The sequence below is a fragment of the Buteo buteo genome, chromosome 2, assembly GCF_964188355.1.
Source record: "Buteo buteo chromosome 2, bButBut1.hap1.1, whole genome shotgun sequence".
NCBI classification, from domain to species: Eukaryota; Metazoa; Chordata; class Aves; order Accipitriformes; family Accipitridae; genus Buteo; species Buteo buteo.
The window spans coordinates 25,756,221-25,779,043 of NC_134172.1; the positions used below are offsets into that span (position 1 = coordinate 25,756,221).

At 38.9% G+C, this 22,823-nt stretch overlaps 1 protein-coding gene across 3 annotated transcripts in view; it reads left to right on the forward strand.

Moving 5' to 3' along the window:
* The window catches only part of CDK14 (cyclin dependent kinase 14), a 335,336-nt gene that overhangs the window by 184,766 nt on the left and 127,747 nt on the right, over nucleotides 1-22,823 (forward strand). For all 3 annotated transcript variants that reach the window (XM_075048971.1, XM_075048979.1, XM_075048988.1), the window contains 2 exons: nucleotides 7,285-7,405; nucleotides 20,934-21,027. In XM_075048971.1, the coding sequence (XP_074905072.1) occupies nucleotides 7,285-7,405; nucleotides 20,934-21,027 (215 nt within the window). The remainder of the gene's footprint in view (nucleotides 1-7,284; nucleotides 7,406-20,933; nucleotides 21,028-22,823) is intronic.

Here is a 22,823-nt window from a genome sequence, read left to right on the forward strand (position 1 = left end):
CAGATTAACGGCACTGAGTTGTGGACCCCATTAATAGATGGAGAGAGCGGTATGTGTTTGCTGTGGCATCACCTTGTCACTGCCAGTGTTGCATGGTCAGTTAAGAAACAAAATTACCTGAGTGTAAACAACTGGGATTAGATGTTTGAATATAAAACTCTTGGTGAAACTTAGCTTTTGTGTTTCTGTTTGCATGACTGTGAATTACTACAGTAGCACCAAATTGTGCTTATTTAACAGTTCTTCAGCTGTCATATTTAATAGAACATTAAATTCAAAGGATTTAAAGGGTACTGCTGCCCTGTATATGAGGGGCTTGCATCTGGTATGTATTCAGTCCTCTTAGCACCTGAATGAAGGGGGAGGCAGTTTGTCTACATGATGGTTTTCTGAAAAAGATAAGTCTTCCACAGCATAGAGTAAGCATATTTATTTCTTTGCCGGTATGTTATATTTATCCTGTCTCATGCAGTATGTCAAGTACCTACTGCACTTTTATCAAGCGCTAAGTTACTAAGGTACCAGTCGATAAGGGTTGGTTCATTTTTACTTGAATCCCAGATGGAGTCATCCAAAAATGGCTCTTGCAGTCCTGCTTTTAGTTGTTCAGATAAGCATCACAGTGAATTGTTGACTTCATACACAATAGCCTGCAGTAAGTTGTTAACTTCTGTGGTTGGTGCTTGATGGACTATTACACTTCACCAAATTGGACATCCATAGCTCTCAGTTTGTCTTCATACAACACTTTTCCCCTGGATCACTTTATTTTTTCTTTTTTGAATTCCTTTGATATTGTTAGGGGAAAATCCTAATGACAGTGAAACACTTACACCTCAAAACTGTAGGAAAGTGGTCTGTTACCTTTCTTGTCTTGAGCAAGTTCATTGCTCATATGTCTTAAAAGTCTACATATAATTTTTTTATTATTCTCTTCTAAACTCAAATCATTGTCCACTATTGGGCTTATTAATTCATAGCTGCTTCCCAGTTTTCTCTCTTTTTCTCAGGGAACATGAAAATATCCTCACATGCATTACCTCTCATTTTCAGTGAAAGATTATTTTCTGCCTGTTTGTCCTTTCTAGAATGTCCTCCCTGCGCTCTGCAGATCTCCGCAATTTAAAACCATCTGTTAGCCGTTGTTAACTCTTTGCTTCAAACCTAATAACTTCACTGTGGAATGAGTAATTCTGACATTTTCACTCTACAGCCTTATTAGCAAAGTGGCATGTTCATTCTGGGATGTTGTTAAGAGTAGAGGGCAACATCTTCATACAGGTTTTTTGTGAGACAATAAACTGAGGATCATTAAGTAAAAATCCAGAATCTGGAAAGCAAGATTTAAATCAGTCAACTGTTAGGGTATTGTGGGCATGTATACCATATCCATAATGAATCCAGGTCTTTTCAGTAATGCAGAAGTTATCTTTGATGTGAAATTGTTATCTGTCCTTGAGTTCTGTTAGCTTTTGCATCTGTGTGTGTTTCCAGTGTTGATGCAGATTGTTTCTTTTTTTTTCCTGCCCACACTGTTATTTTTCTGCTTCCAGGCTAGCAGAGGCAGTTTGAACATATTTGTGCTGACCCAGAAGGCCATGGGAATAGATATATTTTCCCAGAGTCAAAAATGGAATGTATATTTCTTTTGCATTTCCATACCACTTTTTGATTGGAACCAAATTTTTAGTGTGTTTCTTTCTGCTAATAGACAATGAATGAATTTGGCAGTCATTGTACATGTTCAGCATCAGTGGGCTTTTTCAAAATGCGTCAGAAATTTTTTATAAGGATTTTAAAGCAGGGAAATAAACAGCTTTATAACTAGGATGACTTTCAGTCAAATTAATCAAAGGAGTCTTTTAATATACAACCAACAGCTGAGCTCATTCTCGTATTCCACTTTTCCACTGCCTTATGATCCTTTGGGTGGCTCAGGAGGCAGAGGAAAGAGGTGATGACGAAAGAGATGATGCTGGATTTGTTGAAAAAAGAAAAATATTTTTCATGAGGGCTAGAGTCATTCTTTCTGGTAGCAGAAAAAATAGTTCTGCGTCTCCCCATTCTGTAACTTGTGTTTGTCAAATTGACAGTTGAATCCCATTCACAGACCAGAATAATTATTGTCTGTGTTACTGTAAGTGATTGTCTGAAGACATACATGAGAAAAGATTTGCAGGGAGAAATAATCTTTTGTTAGAACAACTGATACAGCTGCAAAAAACAGACAGGCTGAGAGGCACACATGCCTTTTGCCTTACTTATTGCTCTCTGTCTCTTGAAGACTGACTCCTGCACTCCAGTTTGGAAGACCAGTCATTGCTCAAGTGCATTTTGGGAATATTAATCGGGGAACCTAATTAGGCTCTCCCTGATAGTGGGTAACTTTTATAAATGAACAGCATTACAGTAATCTAGTGGCTGTATTAGGACTCAGTCATAGGACATTGTAGGTAATTCATCTTATTTGAAAGGAATTTAACTCGGATGCCCTGGTAAAGCTGCATCTTAGAGACAGACCCGTTCAGGTAAGCAGCAGAGGGAACTAAAGCCTGCAGGATGCTTTTGATTGCCGAGAACTGACTTCTGGGTTAGAGAGCTGACTGCTTCATTGAAGCAGTGTCAGTGTTTCCACCCATTTTACTTCTGTTTTGTTGTCATTCAGGTATTCACTGAATAAATATGCTTCTGTTGGAAAACAAGTAGCTAAGTAAATAGGTTAAGTGAAGTTGACAGTTCATTATCTACAATAGAATACATTAACAATATTTTAATATTGTTACTGCATCATAGTTATGGTTTTATAAGCCTTTTACCTCAAACTCTAGGGAATTGTTAAAATAAACAAAACAGGAGGCTAAAAAAGGAAGTACAAAAATAATCTGAATCAAGGAAAAACAGCAAAAAAACCTTTATTGTTTTGCAATATGCCTTGCTAGAGCCCTTTTTGATATATCTCAAAATAGTAAAGAGCTCAAGATTTAAGGTATAAGGGAAAAGGAAACCATGCATATGGTTGGCAAGCCCTTGTTTTTGCAGACATGACTGGTTTCCTCATTTGCAGGATCATATTTGCTGTGAACAAAGGCTTCCTGATTGTTGTGTGAACTTCACTAGAAAGCTATCCTGCAGCTAAAGAGATATCAAATATTAATATTTGTGCTCATGTAGCCAAAGGTATGTGTACTGAATAGGTCTTGAGTCTGGATATAGCTGCGGCCTCTTGTAAAAGCCAAATACAATTTAGAAATTACAGTGATACATCAGTGCAATGTGTTTTGTCAATAACTGATGCTAGGTAAAATCAGATACAACCTCTGAGTCTGAGATAAAAGATAAGTTAGACAAAGCAGAGAAAATTGTATCTACCAAGGAAGGAAATATCCTCTTACTTTTTGTTGTTGGTGGTTTTTTTAAATTCAGAGTAGGAGGCATCAGGTTTTGTGTGTTAAAGGCATATACATACATAAGGCATAGATCATTCACTCTGTATTTTAAATACAGGGCATTGCAGGGTATCCTGAGCTGTTGTTTAATGATTGAGTTAAAAGAAAGTTGTGGTTTGCATCAAGTACAGATAGATGCTGTTGTGCAAGCCTTGCAGTATGTAATGCATCAGAACAGTTTCTTCTTTCAGTTTGGATAAATAATGGCCATAGAAGTAAGTGTCTGGAGAACATCAAACAGTGTCTGTTCTTCCCATAATTACACACAAGTTCCCCAGTGGGTCTGATGTGACTTGACTTTTAATAACTGGGCCTTATGCTTGGCTTCCTTCTCTCAAAAGAAGGCTGCAACAGCAGGACACATGTTGACCTTTTATCTTTCAGAAGACACAGGAACTGGAGGGGAGTTCACTGCTTGTCAGGAGGTCCTCCCTCTACCTTCCCAGGCAAAAACGTGCTCAAGCAGCAATATGTAAATATTGGGTACTCACCTGGTGATCTCTCGATTTACCTTTTGGCTTTATGCACACTGCCCATTAAGGTTTGAAGTTTTGATGATCCCCCATAAGCTCTGTCTTTTTAAAACGAGATTGTCGCTCTTCCTGTAGTGTAACCATGGAAACAGACAGGGAACCCTTAAAGAAAGTGATCGAACACGCTGTGCTAATTAATCCTACCCTTCAGTTTTCTTTCAGTTGAAGGATGTGGTTAAATAAATTTTGCATGAGTAAGCATATTTGGATGTGCAAAAGGATATAAAATATGTAGCAAATTTTCTTGCAGAAGGATATCTGAAAAAAAAAAACCCAACCTGGTAACTGTCATCTATTTGCATCTGGAGCACCAAGACAAGAAATGCAGTATCTTGTTAGTGTTCCACGTATATATTTTGATAGCATTCTTTTTAAACTGTAAATATATCTGAAAGATGAGGATATTTTTTCATGCTGTGTGATAAGAGACGTTTGCATTAATTTTGAGTCTTCAAGTGAAAGTGTTCATAATTGCAAATGCCTTCTTTGTGCAGAGTGTTATTCAGAAAAAGCAAACTTTGCTCCCTCCCTGAGAGAAAGCAGGTCCTCCAAGGCATTAGTGTAATTCAGGTCATTTCAGTTCTGCACAGGGGGAGTGATTGACTGAACAGCAGGACTGTGCCAAATTTTCCTCTGCCAAATTTTAGCCTTTGTGAGTATTTGTCTTGGTTGTTCCCTCCTGCTTTCCATTGGGCCATTTAGTTTCCAAAGTAGTGTATGTGCCCAACTAGGAAAACAACTGGCCACAACTTAAAACATATGGCCTGTACCGCTGTCTGATGCCAACGTATGGCCTCAACTTGCTTGTACAAATTAAGGTTTTGTTTATAACTTTCTCCATTTCAGTAATGATCCTCTTATAACTGAGAAGCCAGATGTAGCAGTTAACCTTAAATGAGGCTTTCATGGTGTTTTGGGAGTGAAGAGCAGATTAAAGAAAAACATTTAGTTGTCCAACAGGCTGGGATTAGCCCAAAAGGGCCATCCTTTGAAAATTGAATGGATTTTAGTTACCCTGGAACAAATTAGAGGTGGAGGAGATCTCGAAGCAGTGGGCTGAGGAAACAGGATGGGTGGCAGTCCCAGCAGGATGGGAGGACTGGTTCCATGCTGAATGGTCACACAGGAGGAGGAAAGGTGTGCTTGGGCTGACTATAGCACTAGCAAAGCTCCATCCTGGCCAGTAAAGTGGCAGAAACTGGCAGGCAAGCATGGATATTGTGTTATTCACAGTATGATTTCTGGTAGGGCAAGTTGAATACTCATTCCTCCCTACATGGGAGATTTCTTAAATGTATGGATCAAAGACTTTGTGTTGTGGAAACCTGAGTTTATTCTTCACCCCACAAGCTCTAAAGTTTTTTGACAGTTTTCCCCAAATCACATGCTGTTGCTGGCTTCTTAGAAATGCCTTTTCCTTGTCTGCCTATGCCTTTTGTCTTAGCAAAGCTAGCTAGAAGATTAGAGAGGAAGTTGTTTGCAGCCAAATTCAGTCTTCCTCAGGCAAGACTAAAGGGTGGCTCAGACACACAAAGAAGGATGGAGGCATTCACCATCCAGGCTTCTCAAACACCTTCATAATTTTTATTTAGCTTAATAATAGTAGGTCCATATCCACAAGTTCAGGGACTACTGTTTCAGTTTAGTCATGTGGGTTGTAGGTGCTCAGACTAGAAATAAGAACTGTTCACCAGTTAGAGCACTGGGTGGTTTCTGATATCGTAGAAGCAAAAACATTACTCTGGAGGTGGAGGCACTGCACAGCGTGTGGTGTGACCTCTCCTCTGGCCTCTTCGCGGCTGTATGTGACCAACCCTGAGTTGTCCACGTAAGCCAAGTTATTCATCAAGCTGGGGGCCAGGTGCACAAATGTAAAAGAGATGGAGGTCTGAAAACTTAAAAAAAATTGGTTATTCATATTTGAAATGTAATTTTTTTTAGAAGAAGTTCTGGCATACAAGTCAAATTATTCCCCTACACTGGTCTAATTGCTGTAATCAGCTGATAATGCAATCTACTGGCAAGATTTGCCATCATTACTATGGAGATATATTCACTGAGATCAACTGTTCTTAAATAGCTTCTCCAGTGTATTAAGAATAAAGGTGCAGAGGACTCTCATCTGCACTCTTATGTGAATTCTCATGTTGCATATTTCTTTCTGAGTGTATGACTTTGCTTTTTGGTTTTTGTAAGGTATAAGACATGACCTTCTGTTTTAGTAATTTCATTTGTTTTGTGAAAGGGAAATCAGTAATTCTTTGTTTAGGAAGACACAAAAACCCCAGTAGCACATTCTTCTGATTTCCGTTACTTGTGCATGTCCAGTGTTCTTGGCAAGGGAGTGGATGGTCTCAAAGCAGTAACTAGGAGCAGATTATTTGAAAAAGGTGTTTGCAGGCCCGTGATGGGAAGTCACCATGGGGTGAAAATCTTTTTCCATTTCATGGAGGAGAGAGGCTTCTGTAGGAGAACTGTTAGAAAAGTACACTCTTCTGCTGTTTTTTAGCATGAGGGTCTCTCCTAAAATCTTTCCAATTTTACATGAGCTAGAGTATGGCTATGTAGTAATGTGAATCATTTTAAATGACTGACAAGCTTAAAAGACAATTACTGTAAATAGTATATCTTTAGTAGGCCACAGATTTAATTGAAATTATTTCTGCTTCTGAGATTGGTGCACTGCCAATATACATTTGTTGAGAAAGAAGAATTTTGGACATACCATTTTCTGATGTATTACTGCAATATTAATATTTATTTGAATGGCAATGTGTAAGAGTTTCTACTACTTTCAAATATAAACTTGAATAAGCAGGCTGGGGTTTGCAGTGTAAACTGTGGAATGTTTCCTTAGGCTCCCCTAAAAAAAACCAAATTTCATCTGTGGCACTATTTGTCTGGGAGTTTCCTTTTCATTTCCTTTTTCTGAATAACATTGATATGAAAGACTATTGATGCCTAAGGATGAGCAGTTAATGGAAATGAAAATCTTTGTTTATTTGTCTTTCATTTAGGTATACCGCAATGTATCTTTGCATTTCTCCTGGGGCTGTGATTGTCATTATGAAAAACATATTTTATTATTCCTTCATAATATTCGCAGCTCTGTTAGCCAGGTATTAAATGATACATGCTACCATGTTCTTTCATTAAGAAACTTATTCCAATACTAGAAGAAAAAACACTTGCAACATGCCATCATGTTATGCGATGTGTGCTCATATATCCTTTTAGGATCATAACTATACAGCAAACTATTTCTTTGGTTTGTTTGCATTAATTTGTTTGTATTTGCCCCACAGGTCTTGCAAGAGCTAAATCAGTTCCCAGCCATACATATTCCAATGAAGTCGTAACCCTATGGTACAGGCCTCCAGATGTCCTTCTGGGATCAACAGAATATTCCACATGCCTTGACATGTGGTAAGTATAGAATCCTTACACAAGATTCTATGTAGGTGCTTTAGCTTTGATATTTTTTTTTTAGATGTGTAAAACAAATATGTAGTGAGATCAATGGTACAGGTTAAAAAATTTGTGTGTAGTAATCTGTGGGGTTCACTCAGTATCTCCCTAAAGGGATCCCCTTCTGCCACCCCACCGGTTGGCAGCTGGTACCTGCTGTTGACACACCACTAGAAGAGCCATTGGTGCTTTGCAAGAGACTGAGTTGTTGCTTGACTTTTGTAGTTTTAATGTGGTACTTTGATATGATATGATATTTGTTTTGCAGAAGATAGACTTTCACCATTGTGATGGGTTGACCCTGGCTGGATGCCAGGTGCCCACCAAAGCCGCTCTATCACTCCCCCTTCTCAGCTGGACAGGGGGGAGAAAATACAACAAAAGGCTCATGGGTCAAGATAAGGACAGTTTAATAGAGTGAAAGCAAAGGTCGCACGTGACAGCAAAGAAAAACAAATGATGTTATTCTCTACTTCCCATCAGCAGGCGATGTCTAGCCACTTCCTGGGAAGCAGGGCTTCAGTACGTGTAGTGGTTGCTCCAGAAGACAAAAATGTCCCCCTTCTGTCTCCCTTTACTTAGCTTTTATATCTGAGCTGACATCATATGGTATGGAATATCTGTTTGGTTAGTTTAGGTCAGCTGTCCTGGTTATGTCCCCTCCCAATATCTTGCTCTGCCCCAGCCTGCCATTGAGGTGGGGGGGGGGCAAAAATGTTGGAGAGAGAGCCTTGATGATGCTGTGCCAGCACTGCTCAGCAGTAGGCAAAACACTGGTGTGTTATCAACACCTTTCTAGCTACTGATGCAGAGCACAGCGCTACAAGGGCTGCTATGGGGAGTATTAACTCCATCTCAGCCAGACCCAATACAATCTCCACCCCTTATTCCATACCATTTGCGTCATGCTCAGGTCCCACATAATTTAATACAGGTATCTTCTAACCATGCCATTGTATTTAATTCTCGTTACTGAAATCCCTTCATGCCAACACTTACAACTGAAACTACATACTTAAACCACTTTTATACCCAACATACCGATTTATACATTTTTATTAATTACTATCTCCTGTCCTTTAAGAGATAGATATTCCGTGGGCTTCTTCCACTCCTCCAGATGTTCACACACAGGTTATGACTTGGGCCCCATCCATTAAGATGAGTGGTCAGGACAGGAGAAGCAGTATGTTCGATCGCTGGGCACCAACACCGGCTTGGTTTGGGTCACCGATGCACTTGTATGGCTCCTTGCGAAGTTCACTCCTCTGCAGTTCAGGTCATTCCTGCTACATTACTTCCTACAATATACAACTCACATCACAGATTATTTTTCCCCCAAGGTTAAATGTCCTTGAGGCACACAATGGGTCTCCCCATCCTTCCGCATTACCCACCAAGTACACCCAGGTCCTTGAGCAAAGACAATCCCATGAATGGGTTTGCCTTTTCCCATCAGAGGAGAAATCCACACTGCCTTCCCCAGCCACTTCCCCATGTGCACTACGGGGACCTTATCTCCTCCCACAGTATGTAGGGGTTTTGTTTGGGCAGGACCAGGACTGTAGTGGGTTGACACCAGGTGCCCACCAAAGCCATTCTATCACTCCCCATCCTCAGCTGGGCAGGGGAGAGAAAATATAACAAAGCACTTGTGGGTCGAGATGAGGACAGGAGAGATCACTCACCAATTACCATCATGGGCAAAACAGACTCAGCTTGGGGAAAATTAACTCAATTTATTACAAATCAACCAGAGCAGGGTAATGAGAAATAAAACCAAATCTCAGAACACCTTCTCTCCACCTCTCCCTTCTTCCTGGGCACAATTTCACTCCCGGATTCTCTACCAAGCCCCCCCAGCAGCACAGGGGGACAGGGAATGGGGTTTGCGGTCAGTTCATCACACGTTATTTTCTGCCGCTTCATCCTCCTCAGGGGGAGGACTCATCACACTCTTCCCCTGCTCCAGCGTGGGATCCCTCCCACGGGAGACAGTCCTCCATGAACTTCCCCAACGTGGGCCCTTCCCACGGGCTGCAGTTCTTCACAAACTGCTCCAGCATGGGTCCTTTCCACGGCGTGCAGTCCTTCAGGAGCACACTGCTCCAGCGTGGGTCCCCCACGGGGTCACAAGTCCTGCCAGAAAACCTGCTCCAGTGTGGGCTCCTCTCTCCACAGATCTGCAGGTCCTGCCAGGATCCTGCTCCAGCGCAGGGTTCCCATGGGGTCACAGCCTTCTTCGGGAACCCACCTGCTCCGGCGTGGGGTCCTTCCTGGGCTGCAGGTGGAGATCTGCTCCACCGTGGACCTCCCTGGGCTGCAGGGGGACAGCCTGCCTCACCAGGGTCTTCACCACAGGCTGCAGGGGAATCTCTACTCTGGCGCCTGGAGCATCTCCTCCCCCTCCTTCTTCACTGACCTAGGGGTCTGCAGGGTTGTTTCTCTTATACGTTCTCACTCCTCTCTCCGGCTGCTGTTTTCCGTCTGTCCCAACTTTTTTCCCTTCTTAAAAATGTTATCACAGAGGCATTACCACTATCACTGATTGGCTCAGCCTTGGCCAGCGGCAGGTCCGTCTCAGAGCCGGCTGGTATTGGCTCTCTCTGGAACACAGGGGAAGCTTCCAGCAGCTTCTTACAGAAGCCGCCCCTGTAACCCCCCCCCCCCCCCCCACTACCAAAACCTTGCCACACAAAGCCAATACAACCATGCCCAGCTGTAGCAGAGACAAAACTGGGATTCTCTGGATGTGAGAATACAGCCTTAGTTCTTAATCTACTGTACTTGTTAGCAGTAGATCAGTGTGTGACATATCACTGAATAGTTTTCTTTCAAACATACCAATTTTATTTAGACCTGCAGGTTTAAAAGGGCAGTTTGATGTGTACAATATATGGCACCTTGCTTGCTCCTTTTTGATGTCATTTTGTCCTGTGTTGAACAAAGCTGATGGTTGTTTTTTTGACTGTTAGAAACCAAGGTGGAGGTTCTTTGTTTATCCTGTAGGTTTTGAGGTCACAGGATCTCTGTAATCTGTACAAATTCTGTAATTGGTAAGAGCTTCAACTGTGTTAGTAGAAGCAATGCATGCTGATTCAGGAAACTGAAATGTGAAGAAAAGATTTTTTTCCCTTATGTAGAAAGTCTCATGCTCTAGAAGATGTTAATTTTTTTTGAATGTCTATTTGACTTTTTAAATCTATACAACTCATTTCATTTGAGGAAAAAAAATACACTGAACTAGTTTCAGAAAAATAGAATGATTTTTTTGTAGTTTACTGAAATATCTTTCTTTAACACAGACAACCTAAATTTAGAATTACGTTAAAATCCAGAGGTAACTGTAAGATAAGGTTAAAAGGACCTTATGTTTTCATACAGTGGGTGAATAATATTTGTCAAGGTAATCTGGCAGCGTAGTTGCTGACCTAGTTGATGACCTAGCAGGAATATTTTTTGCTGAGGAAGGAATCTAAGCATGACTAGGTTGTATTTAGTCCTGTAGCTGAGATCAGAGAATGTGGGATGAAAAGCTGTGTTTTCCTGAAAATCTCATCTAATTTTTCCCTGTGGCACTGGTAGGTCTTGACTCCTGGGGCCAGGAGTTAGAAGCTGCAGGATTCTTTCATTTGAAGGTGTTATAGAGTATAAATACTGGAATATCTAATACTGAAGAGAGTGTTTAATATAACTGGGCCTCTGGCTGCTCTAGTTCCTTGACCTGTAAGGGTAGGTAAACCAAGAGGCAGGAAAGGGAAGGTGAGCAAACTTCTCCAAATGTGAACATTGTGATAGTGCAGCTGCACCAGAGAGCCAAAGGCAGTACCTTCTATATTAGCTGTCTGGTTTTCTTCAAACCATTCTTCACCTTACAGATCTAAAATAATTTCCCCCTGCATCTCAGCTTCTCATCTATCCTAAAACTGTCCTCTTTTCCCAAAGATCAGGTTCAACGTGGGGTCTTCACGATCTGTATGCAATCTCTGCATCCCAACTGCTCCTGATGTTTTGCAATCACCTCTTTTCCAAGATACACCTCTGACACTCTCAGCAAGAAGCTTGACTTGCTTGGAGTGAGGCGGGACAACTGCATCAAAGGATGGAAATAGCTGGGAGACATTAGTAGTTCTTTCTGCTCATCTTATAGTTCAGCCTACACATGTTCAGTTCTTGAGAGTCCCACATCTTTGTGTACGTGTGTACATGCATGTCTCAATTTGTGAAGTACAAAGAGAATGAAAGAATACAGGGAAATGGCTGAAGAAAATTTTTAAATGCTTTAACAGAGCAAACTGCTCAAAAAGTCCTCTAAAATGTTTTTTTAGTCAAAAGAAACATTGGAAATTTTTTTTTTAACATTTGCCAATTAAAAAAATTATTGCACTTTGAAATTAAAGTGGGGTCTTTTTTTTTTTTTACACTGAGCAAAAGATTTAAAAACATTTTTGATTCTCACTGAAACTTCTTCCACAAAGAAAAATGGTTCACTCAAAAGTTCAATAGCTTGTCAAAAGTAGATCTTTTAACATTCCTCCCAATAATGATTTTAGTAAAAGACCTATTAAAAAGTCCAGGCAAACTATGTGGTGTTACTGTGATAGAGATCAAATTAAGCCATGCAACTAATAGAAGCATTTTAAGCATACTATAAATACAGACTGAGCAATTATTTCATAATTATATGTTTATATTAAAATTACATGGACAACAGGGAAGATCAAGGAATGACTCAAAATGCCAATTCAGCAATCCAGGTCATTATTTTGTGTCCTGACAAAAATGATGGAAGAGTCTTGGGGAAGAACACAATAATTACATCTTCAATGATATCAATAAATGAGGTCTTTTTGCACAGAGCATTTCATATAGGTCTAAAAAAGACCCAGGTGCTCAGGGATAGAGGTGGTGAGTTCTGTTTCAAATGAAAAAAGACGTCATACTGCTCTCGTGCTAGATTTGTACCCCTTACAAAATTTTTGCTGCCCTGTACAAACTGGACAACTACAAAAAGCTTAGAAAAAAGCCCTAGTAATACGGTTTCTTTCACATGGCAGGAATTTATGTAGAGGCTTAGCTACTGCCACATCAGGAATCAGATTAGAGCAAATGTATATTGTGTGTGACAGAAGAGCTTTAAGTTTTTACTTTTATGCTTTGCTGGGTTATCTGAGACAGCGCTTCCAGTTTGATTGCGAGAGATATAGTTGCAAGTTAAGGTCACTTACACTTATTTGGCAAATCAACAGTGAGCTCTGCTGGAGCACAGGCAGGCTTGGGGCTTTATTTATACAACGATTGTACATAGCTGAGCTGTAATTACATTAAAACCACTTAGTGGCTTCCCAGAGTGGGAGGAAGGGAGATGGGGAGAAACCCACCTACCATCACATTCCAAGATAATTTGGTAATTTATTATCAAAAGTGTGGTTGTAGCATTAGCATTTTTATGCAAATACTGGCATTATGTCATTATGGCAGATAGAGTGTGCACTCCTGTGTCCTTACTGATGATCTACATGATGACAAAACTAGGCAGCCACTTCACTAAATATTTAAATAATGTTGAGGTAGAAAGCACAGCTGTTTCTTCCATTTAGAAAAAAAAAAAAAGACACAGGTGCTTTGCTATAGCCATGATAAATGACATTCCGTTCCTTAGGAACCACCATGAAAAGTGGGGCTGCTACTGAGTAGAAGACCAGCTGCATGAAAAAAGAGTCCAAATATTAACCACTGGACAGTGGCTGGGAAGCAGGTGGCAGAGGCTGCGGGCTATTTTTACACTTCATTTGCCAGTGTAGGGCATTAGGATAGTAACTAAAAGCTAATGATCCACATGCAATGTTACATTCTCCTGCATTCTTTTTTAAATAGCCACTGGCAATAAAGTAATATTAATGAAGACGTAAATGCATTAGTGGTGTCAGGCTGGTGATGGAAATCAATGTGGTGGGCTTTGTGATTTACTGCTGACAGCATTTGATACGGCGGCATTGTGTGAATATATTATACTACCCATGACTGCATCAAAGAGTTGTGATAACCTTTGATATACCTTTTTTTTTCCCCTCTTGATGAGGACTTACTAGTAGCTAGGAAAATGACTTTGCATTGCCTCTGGTGTAACTTGTCCTAATCCTTGAATTTTACAGTTCTTTGAAAATCAATGCAAGGAAAATAAGCCTCAATACATGAAGGGTTTATGTATTACTAAAACCCATATATAAGTAATACAGAAACATAGGGAAAAAATCCCCAAATTAACCTATTCTATTTCTCCCTTACAGGGAAAATACAGTATTAGTAAATGAAGCAATTTAAACAGGTTATTAAATTCTTTTTGATTCTGGTAATACATGTACTGCTACATCTGGGTTGCTTACATCAAGAAGTCACTAGGGATATTTTATTTTGAACTGCAGCTGGCTTTAAACTGTGTTTGCTAACAGCTGGCAATATTTTTCATATCCTGTTGTTTTGCTTTTAAAAAATACACTCTTAGTGACAGTTCAGGTAACCTAAGAAGTTATGGGCTGTGATATATTTTAAATTCACTTTTATTAACTAACAGCAGCTATGTTTAGTGCTGCGGAAGAAATCACTTAAAACTAGGCCAGTCAAATGTTACGAAATTGCTCATTAAATCACTGTTATTTAACTTTGTAACAACTGGATTGATATACATGATTTCAAATCTGATCTTAATTTAGGGAACGCTCTTCATACAGAGTTTTTCTATCCTATTATTAGAAAAATAAATGCTATTTTTCAGGAACACACCACTTTCTGCACATAGCCTGCTCCAAGTGCAGATTTGAGTGCTTACTGTAATTCCACGCATGCTTTCATGAATATTTGACCAATGAAGATCTACGACAGTAATTAAGATATTTATTAAACAAAAATGGGTCTTGTGTTAGACACAGGTGCACCAAATTATGTTTTTACACAGGGGCATTAGAAAGGCACCTTTATCCTGTATCTGCTGTAAACAGTTTGCAGAGAGAGAAATCCAAGAGCAGGAGTCCCAGTGCGCCCTGAAAAAATACTGCTTGGGGCTTGAGAGAGAAAACAGTGCAGGGTAAATTAGTTCTTTTGCCCTTGAAGTTCTTTATGATTATGACTTCCACTCCAAAGAAATGCTAATCTGTAGGATTAGGATACTAAGGTGAGGATATTGCAATAACTATCAAGGTATTGTTAATAAAACTTCTCTCGTTGTCAGTGAGTGCTTCAAAAGTTTTATCAGCTGAATTAGCTTTTATTGGAAAATTCTCATAGCATCAAATTCATAGAAACACCATGTGTGAGGAAACTATCTTTGTCTGTAGTTATTGGAAGGGCATTTCAGTTCCTGTCTAAAAACTACTTTTATCCGTTTGGAACATCAAATTTACTATCACTTTTCCACTGCTAGAAATACATTTCATATGTGTCAGGAAAGTACCTTATAAAGGTATCTGGATCCAGAAAAGAAAACCAGGAATAATATGTTCAACAGGAAAATATCTCATAGCAAAATGTTGCTCAAATTTGAAGATTATTTTCTTGAGCTTTTTTTGCATTCTGGTTTTACAGAACAAGTGAGTAATAGAAAGATCTTGCAAAAAGGGATCATGTACATTCTAATCCTTCATGAATATAATATTAATATAGAAACTGAACATTGCTACAGAGAGTTGGGTCACAAAACAGATTTCTGGAGCTTTTATTTCTAGGTAGTTCAGTGGTGCAGGCAAGAACGTGAGCACTCTATTCAGTTGTAATTACAGTTGCTTCAAGACCAACTGTAAAGAAATATTTTGAACTATCATACTTTCAAGTAACTTATTTTTCATTCATTGCATCTGCTTTCTGCAGAAGTTTTAATGTTGTTCTTTGTCATCATGGAAGGGAATTTTTCCTTCACTCATTTACTTCTCATGTGAGAACTGTAATCTGTTCGCCTTATTGCCCCTATTCTTTGATCAGACTGTATCTCCCGTCTTACGTTACTTTTCATATAAGTGCTGGTTTTGGCTGGGATAGAGTTAATTTTCTTCATAGTATAAGGCTAGATAAGAAAATAAATAAATAAATAAAAAACCCCAAACAAACAAACAAAAAACCCCAACAAATAAAACCCCAAAACAAAACCACCAAAAAACCCCCCAAGAAAAGACAAGTGATGCACAATGCAATTGCTCACCACCCACTGACTGATGCCCAAGCAGTGATGGGTCCATCCCAGCCAACTCCCCTCAGTCTAAATACTGAGCATGACGTTCTGTGGTATGGAATATCCCTTTGGCTAGTTCAGGTCAGCTGTCCTGGCCATGCTCCCTCCCAGCTTCTTGTACACCTACTTGCTGGCAGAGCATGGGAAACTGAAAAATCCTTAACTTATCCTAAGCGCTACATAGCAACAACTAAAACATCAGTGTGTTATCAACATTATTCTCACACTAAATCCAAAACACGCTGTACCAGCTACAAAGAAGAAAACTCTTATCCCAGCTGAAACCAGGACAACATATGAAAGTGGAGTGGTCATGAAAGACAAATTCCAACCAAGTTCAGCATCTGTGGGTATTCTGGCAGTGTGCCACTGTAGAATTGAATCAGATTTTGGTCAGTTAAGGAGACAAAAGTCTCTTGCTTTTCATTCCTTTCCCCCAAAATTTGTTTTCATAGTTCTGTTGATAAGCAGGATCATGTAGGAACGTGACTTCTCTTCTGAATAAATCAGACAAGATAAAAATCTTTGTGCCCTTCCAGCTTGTTGCATATTACTAGTGGATTTTATGGTAGAGGTTCCAGTATTACCTCTTGGTGACAAATCCATAAAAAGACAAGTAGTTGGGTTTTGAGTGGTGTATATGTGGGGTTTTGTATTGTTTTGTTTTGTTTTTAAATTCTGATATATTTAACAGTACAAACAGCATGTAGTTTGGGAAACTTGAATGAAAACTCTACTGTTCCTTTGGATTTCAGAAGTCTCACCAGGAAGATTGCTGGAAGCACTTACTTTGTTTTTATAAAATGCCTTCCCCCTCTGAAGCCAAATCCTGCACGCTGAAAACAGGCTTCATGACCAGACAGAAACCTTATGTGAAGACCCAGCACAGGTCTTCACTATGAAGAACATTCTGAATGTTATCACCTGCACTGAGCCTGCTAGAAAGCAGATCTGTTCAGGGCAGAAAGTTCAACAATTTAAAACGTATATAGTAAGCATATAGGCTTTCTATAGTCGTGATTTAAGTATAAACTAGAACTTGGTTTGGAAACAACTCCTCATTTCAGTGTGTCTCTGTAGTCTCTTAGGGATCCATCAAGAAAAATCGGAATATTAACTGAAGGAAACAACCCTAATAATCTTTTATAGATTATGCCTCACCAAAGCTTTTATGTTTTTATTTGTTGGTTTTGGGGTTTTTTTTTTTACAGTATTCAAGGACAGACAGGCTGGAGATTCTTCTTGTCACAATAAGGAACTTTGTTACATGGAGGCAGGGATGTGAATTCTTGAACAAAAAATATAAAACCAACCCACCAGTAAGCAAGTTAATTTTAACGGAATACCCTCTTGAATTATAAAAGCTGTGCAGGAAAAAAAGCAGTTTCCTGAGACATCCAACTTCATTTTTACATGCTCATTTACTATGTCAGTTCAAATGCAAAAGTAACTCATTTAGCTGTGCTATTAACTCTTACTCCATATAAGGCTGTATGGTGACAGCCAGAGTCCCAGGAAGTTAAGCTGAACAATAGAAGAGCAATATGAGTTGGTATGGCCACATATGGTCTCATCAATACATCAGTAGGTTTAGTCATGCTTTTTGTCATCAGAGGGTAAGCCACCCATTTCAACATTAAATGGCTGTCACTTTTACTTTGCAAGGTTATCCTATGCCATTCCATTGGAAAGATCTCTGAACGAAGATACAGCACTTGGCTTATTTATTCAAAATCAGAAGTCCTATAAAGAGACTATGAAAATCGGAATTGAATACACTGAACTATGTTAGGCTAATGTTTTTCTGTCACAAATTATTTCTAAAGTGCTGCCTGAAAATGTCATTGTATGCTGAGTGTGCACGAATTATACATAAATAACATACCGTTGGAGGTGCATGCACATTAAAGCCAAGTTAATTTGTTGTATTTCATATTTCAAGGCTTAATCTTTGCATCATAGAAACTAGAGATGGGAGTGATCTGTGAGATCATCTTATCCACCCTACTGTTAATGCAAGTCTGTTTGCTGAAGAATATTCTTAAGTGTTTCAGCTTGTCTAATTTTACACAACCGTTAACTGTGGAGTTTCAAGTCCATTGGGAGGCTGGGGTATAGCACAATCGTTAAGTGTATTTCTCTAATACTCCCCCTAAAATTTTTATTTCCTAAAGGCATTCTGCTATTTCTAGTTACACTATTTTGGATCTACCTACAGTTCTGGGAACCATTAAAATCCTAATCAGTTTTTCCCTGTTCTTCATTTTGCATAATTTTAAATACAGAGTCATCACGTTCTCCCTGTCCCTTGTGTTTTCTTGTAGCCAAGAATGACATTGTTCTCTTAGTTTTTCCTTACAAACCAGTTCTTCTGGCACAAAAATAACTTTTGCTTTGCTCAAAAATCTCTCTAACCTGTTTAATAGTTTGTGAGGTCTACAGAAACAAGACTGTAAATTTCAAGGCCTTGTAGAGGCTTCATTTCTTTTCATGTTCAGTGTGTGTGCACTTCCGGTTTGTGATTCAGGGATCCTATTATATACTCGATTTCTACTTGCTGTGAGCCTAAAATTCACTAATCCCAGTAAGACATCTAAAATACCATCCAGCCGTCTTGAAGCCTTTATGTGCTATTATGGCTTTCTGGTATTTCCTATCAGTTCAATGTCATACTTTTTTTTTAATAGTTATTTTCTTTTTTTTTTTAAGTATCATTTAATCTTCTCTTTCTCTGGACTTATTCTTCAATGTGCTGAACACCGTAACCTTTGAAACCAAGCATAAGCTTAATTTTCAAGTCGGCCAAAGAGAACAGCAGTCCTCCAGCAAAAACCTTGAAGGTTGTTTATGTTTCTTTCCTCATTATTTTAATAACCTTTTTATTTTTGTATTAATTTTTTATTTAACTCCAGTACTCTTTCACTCTCATTTCAGCTTGTGACTAAATGGAGTACTAGGTTACACAAGAGTCCAAGACATGTAATAGGATTCTTCCTTCCAAGCAGGAAATTTCTCTTCAGTAGCATTGTCTTTAGTTCTTACTTGATTTTTGGCTCATATTTGTGTCAGACCTGCTAAAAGTGGAAAAATTTTTAAATAGATTATGTGAAACAATATAAAATATGGCAAAATCTTCCTGTTGCCTTTATAGCATTTCTGTTCAAACAGCTAGCTGAAGTTTCTCTGCAGATAGCAGTACATGCCCTCAAATGATACACTGGTTTAATCAATTGCATGTTTTCTGGTTGCAAGAATAGAACTCTAATTCTCTTTTCTTTATTCTAAATTCAATTTTTTTATTTCTCATCTTGAATATGTCTTCTGACTGAAATCTTGAATTTTTGCTTGCCTGAGATCCTGATACTTTTTATAAGTATTTGACTAAGATATATTGCGCCTATCTGTGCCTAATGAAGCACTAACCAGACTAAATGATGAATGGCACTTTAATCAACTCAGTTCATTTGGTAACCAGAAGAAGCATATGGAACATAAATTTTAAATTCTCTTTTATAAACACCTGAATTATTCTAAAATTTGACCAGAACGGTGCTTTCCAAAGTTTTCCTCCACTTTTCAATGCCTAAGGAAAACTTTGCTTAATATATCTATGCTTTGGGACATAGAATTAGAAAATAGTGATGTATGTTTAATTTTCTTCTTCAAGAAATTTTACTATTAACTCTCATTGTCCTGGAACGTAAAATTATTTCATTATTCAGTAGTGATCAAAGCTTTCAGACATGAGTAAAGCATGGGTTGTCTGCCAATAATCTTAGTTAAGTGGTATCTTTAAGTACCCAGCCCCAGCAATCTATTTTCGTTATTTTATTCTAGAACCACTTCCTCACCAATATATGCACACATATCCCTAAAATTAAATGCTGCTTTCTGAATGCATCATCATGATGCATAAGCAATGAAAAGGTATGTAATTACTATGTTCCAAATAATTTATTTCTAAAACCAAAGTTAAATTAGAGGTTATTGCTAGGATTTTCTGACACAGAAACACAACTCACAGTTTCAGGGAGAGGTGGTACCGTAGTTAGTTTTGCAAATTCTTCGTTCATTTTGATATATGTTTTGTGTTATTGAGTTGGCATTTGTTTTGGGTGAAGGTTTTTTCTTGTGTGGTTACGTACACAGACATGGTTATACAGCCTACGTAGGTGTTTGCACACGGAAGTTGTAGAAAAATTTATGTAGAAAAGTATAATTGAACAAGCTGAAATACATAATCAAATTCTGCATCCTATTGGTAGCCAAGGGGGATGTTTTCTCTTAAAATTATTTTTGCTGAGGGAACAAGCAACTCTTGAGCTCTCTTCATCCAGTAAAGATGCAAATGCAAGTTTGTAATTTGTTTTGCTTTTCGGAGGCAGAAAGTACACAGGTTATGTGAAATTCGAGTTAAAGAGTCACAGAAACTTTTCTCAACTTTGAGAATCCATTCTTTGTGCTACCTTTTCCCTCTGATTTCCCATTACTTCTGCCAGTGGCTTAACTGAGTTGGGTAGGATGAGGGGGACTTATGAGAAGTACCTTTTGTGAGACCGGGGACAGGAGCTCCAATGAGGTGGCTGTTGCGGCAGGGACAGGAGGGAGCCCGTGGCTGCTCAACCCATTGCAGCACCTCTCAGCCAGAGCTTCTGGGGGATGCGGTCAGCATCGCCCCAGAGCTATGGGCTTTGAGCTTCCTTCTTTTATGCTGGAAGAGGGGAGAAGAAAGCCCAAGCAAGCCCATCCCAGAAGTTATCTGTGTTTGGGCAGTAGCTTAGTTCAGTGGTTGTGAGCAGCCACATGCTCTTTTCCTTTTTGCTCATCTTTTTCCAGATTCTCCTCCCAATGCCAAGCCCTCCCAGTGTGCCTCTATGCCGTAGTCCTGTCCCCGTTCAGCTTCTCCCAAGGGTGCTCTCTCACTGCCATTCCCACATCCCCAGAATTTATTTGGGAGCATGAGTAAGCTGCTCGGGAAGCAGTCATACAGAGAGCAGCTGCTCTGCCTTTATTGGTCTCAACAGCTACCACCTATATTCCTGCTACCTCTACACTTGCCTTCAAACACCTGAGAAGTATTCATATGTATACATTGGTTTTAGTAAATGCACATGCTTGTCCTTCAGCCTGGCGTTGATTTTAAAAAATAAATAAGTATTATTTAAATACTGGTAATGGATACAAAAGCATTGTTGCTGGCCATTTGATCTGTAAGAAATCTTTCTAACGTTGCATACTTTCTTTTTTTTTTTTTTTCTTCTGTAGGGGAGTGGGTTGTATCTTTGTAGAAATGATTCAAGGAGTCGCTGCTTTTCCAGGAATGAAAGACATTCAAGATCAACTTGAAAGGATATTTCTGGTGAGTTCTTTATTGCTGAAGTGATGTGCCTATGACAACAAAGGATTGGTTGATAAATGTTCCCATATTTCTTGTGTCAGGAATTAAATTACTGATAGAGCCAAGGATCAGAAGCCTAGTCTACAAGCTAGATACAGTTTACTTGATATATTCTTGAAGACTGTGTAATAAGTTCAGATCCTAACTTTTTCAATTAATATTTTTCAAATAATCTACAGAAAGGTTTTTATACAATTGTGGAGAAAAACTTTCCAAATGTAAGGCAATGGAAATCCAGCCACTTTGTAATCCTCACTTCGCAAGTGATCAAAAACAATGACTCTGGTTGGTGCTTTATTAATGTTATGCTAATATTGTAACATCAATGGCAAGTACTTTTTGTGAGACACATATAAAGGAAAAGTAAGATAGGAAATAAGGTGAGAAACAGAATGGGAAATCAGAAGTCATGCCTATACTCAAGCTCAACAGGAGTCCTTTACTACTGCTTCTGCAGCCTGGTTGGGCCCTTCACAATGTATATGGGTAGCTCATAGGCACTGACACCCACATTAGGAGTGAAAGAAGAGGTAATTTGTATCGAGCATAAACCACCATTTATACTTTTTTTCCCCCAGGTTTATGGTGTTTGTGGGTTTTTTTCGGTGTGTGTGTTGGGGTTTTTTTTGTGGGTTTGTTGTTTTATTTTGGGGGGGTGTTTTGTTTTGCTTTGTTTTTTTTTAACTTGCTCTTTCTCTCATTGTGCTCTGGGTTTGGCAGTTCCCTTTCAAAAGGCTCAGGAACAACTTTTCTTGACTCCCTGATAAAGGGTTCAATTTACTCCGATGTCTGCTGGGAACTGTGCTGTTGTGGAGTGGGTTTATTCAGGAAAGCCACTGCTCACCCAGATGCTAGCCAAAGTGGCTCCTGGTACTGTGGGGTGGCCATCAGGGAAAGTATCACAAGAGCAGCTTCTTCCCTCAACCTGGCAATCTCTGTTTTGCTTCTGACCACAAATTTAGAAGGGAAGCATGAGTATACCTTTGCTTTTAAAGATTATTTTATTAGTAGCCATTTATTTCAAATGCAGAGGATTTATTTGGGATTCATTTTTGGCCCATGGGGAGGGAAAGTAAGTCTTTCATGAAGTGTTCATAAAATTTACATTCTTTGTTTTACTCAGACTTGCTTGTACTATATCTCTTTTGTTGGGAAATTAGGGAATTTAGCAACTGCTTTTAGGAATGACTCTGAAAAAAATCTCTCTCTAAACCAAGACCTTATTTGATTGTGAAATAAAAATATCTCATTTTCTGTAAAATATTTTGTTATTCTGCCCGTTTGGCTAATAACCCTGAAAATTCTGTGCTGTGGAAAAATAGCTGTGCTGCAATCTACACAAGGAGCAGCAGTTCTGAGCAGTTCCTGTGACATGTCTAATTGCATCGTTTGTTTGCCAACTTGTGTATTTTAAGCTAGCAACTTCTGGACCAGTTTTCTGCTCTCTTAAATTATTATGCTTCTTATTTATTGGGATGAAATTTCCTCCTTATTTATAGAACATGAAATTTTGAAGACAATAAGTTCCTCTTTGGGGCTTCATCTCATTTTATTGTGGTAAAATCTTAGTAAGTGTTTTTGCTATGCAAATTAAGTAGACTTCTAACAGCAGAAATCAGTGCTTCCTTTAACAGGGCCTTTTTTGCACTATATCATATGAGATCGTATGATATAGCGCAAAAAGTGATAGTGATAGGTATATCATATAAACCTATTTCTGTATGCCTTTTTTAAACCTTTTGTATATTCCCTTTTTC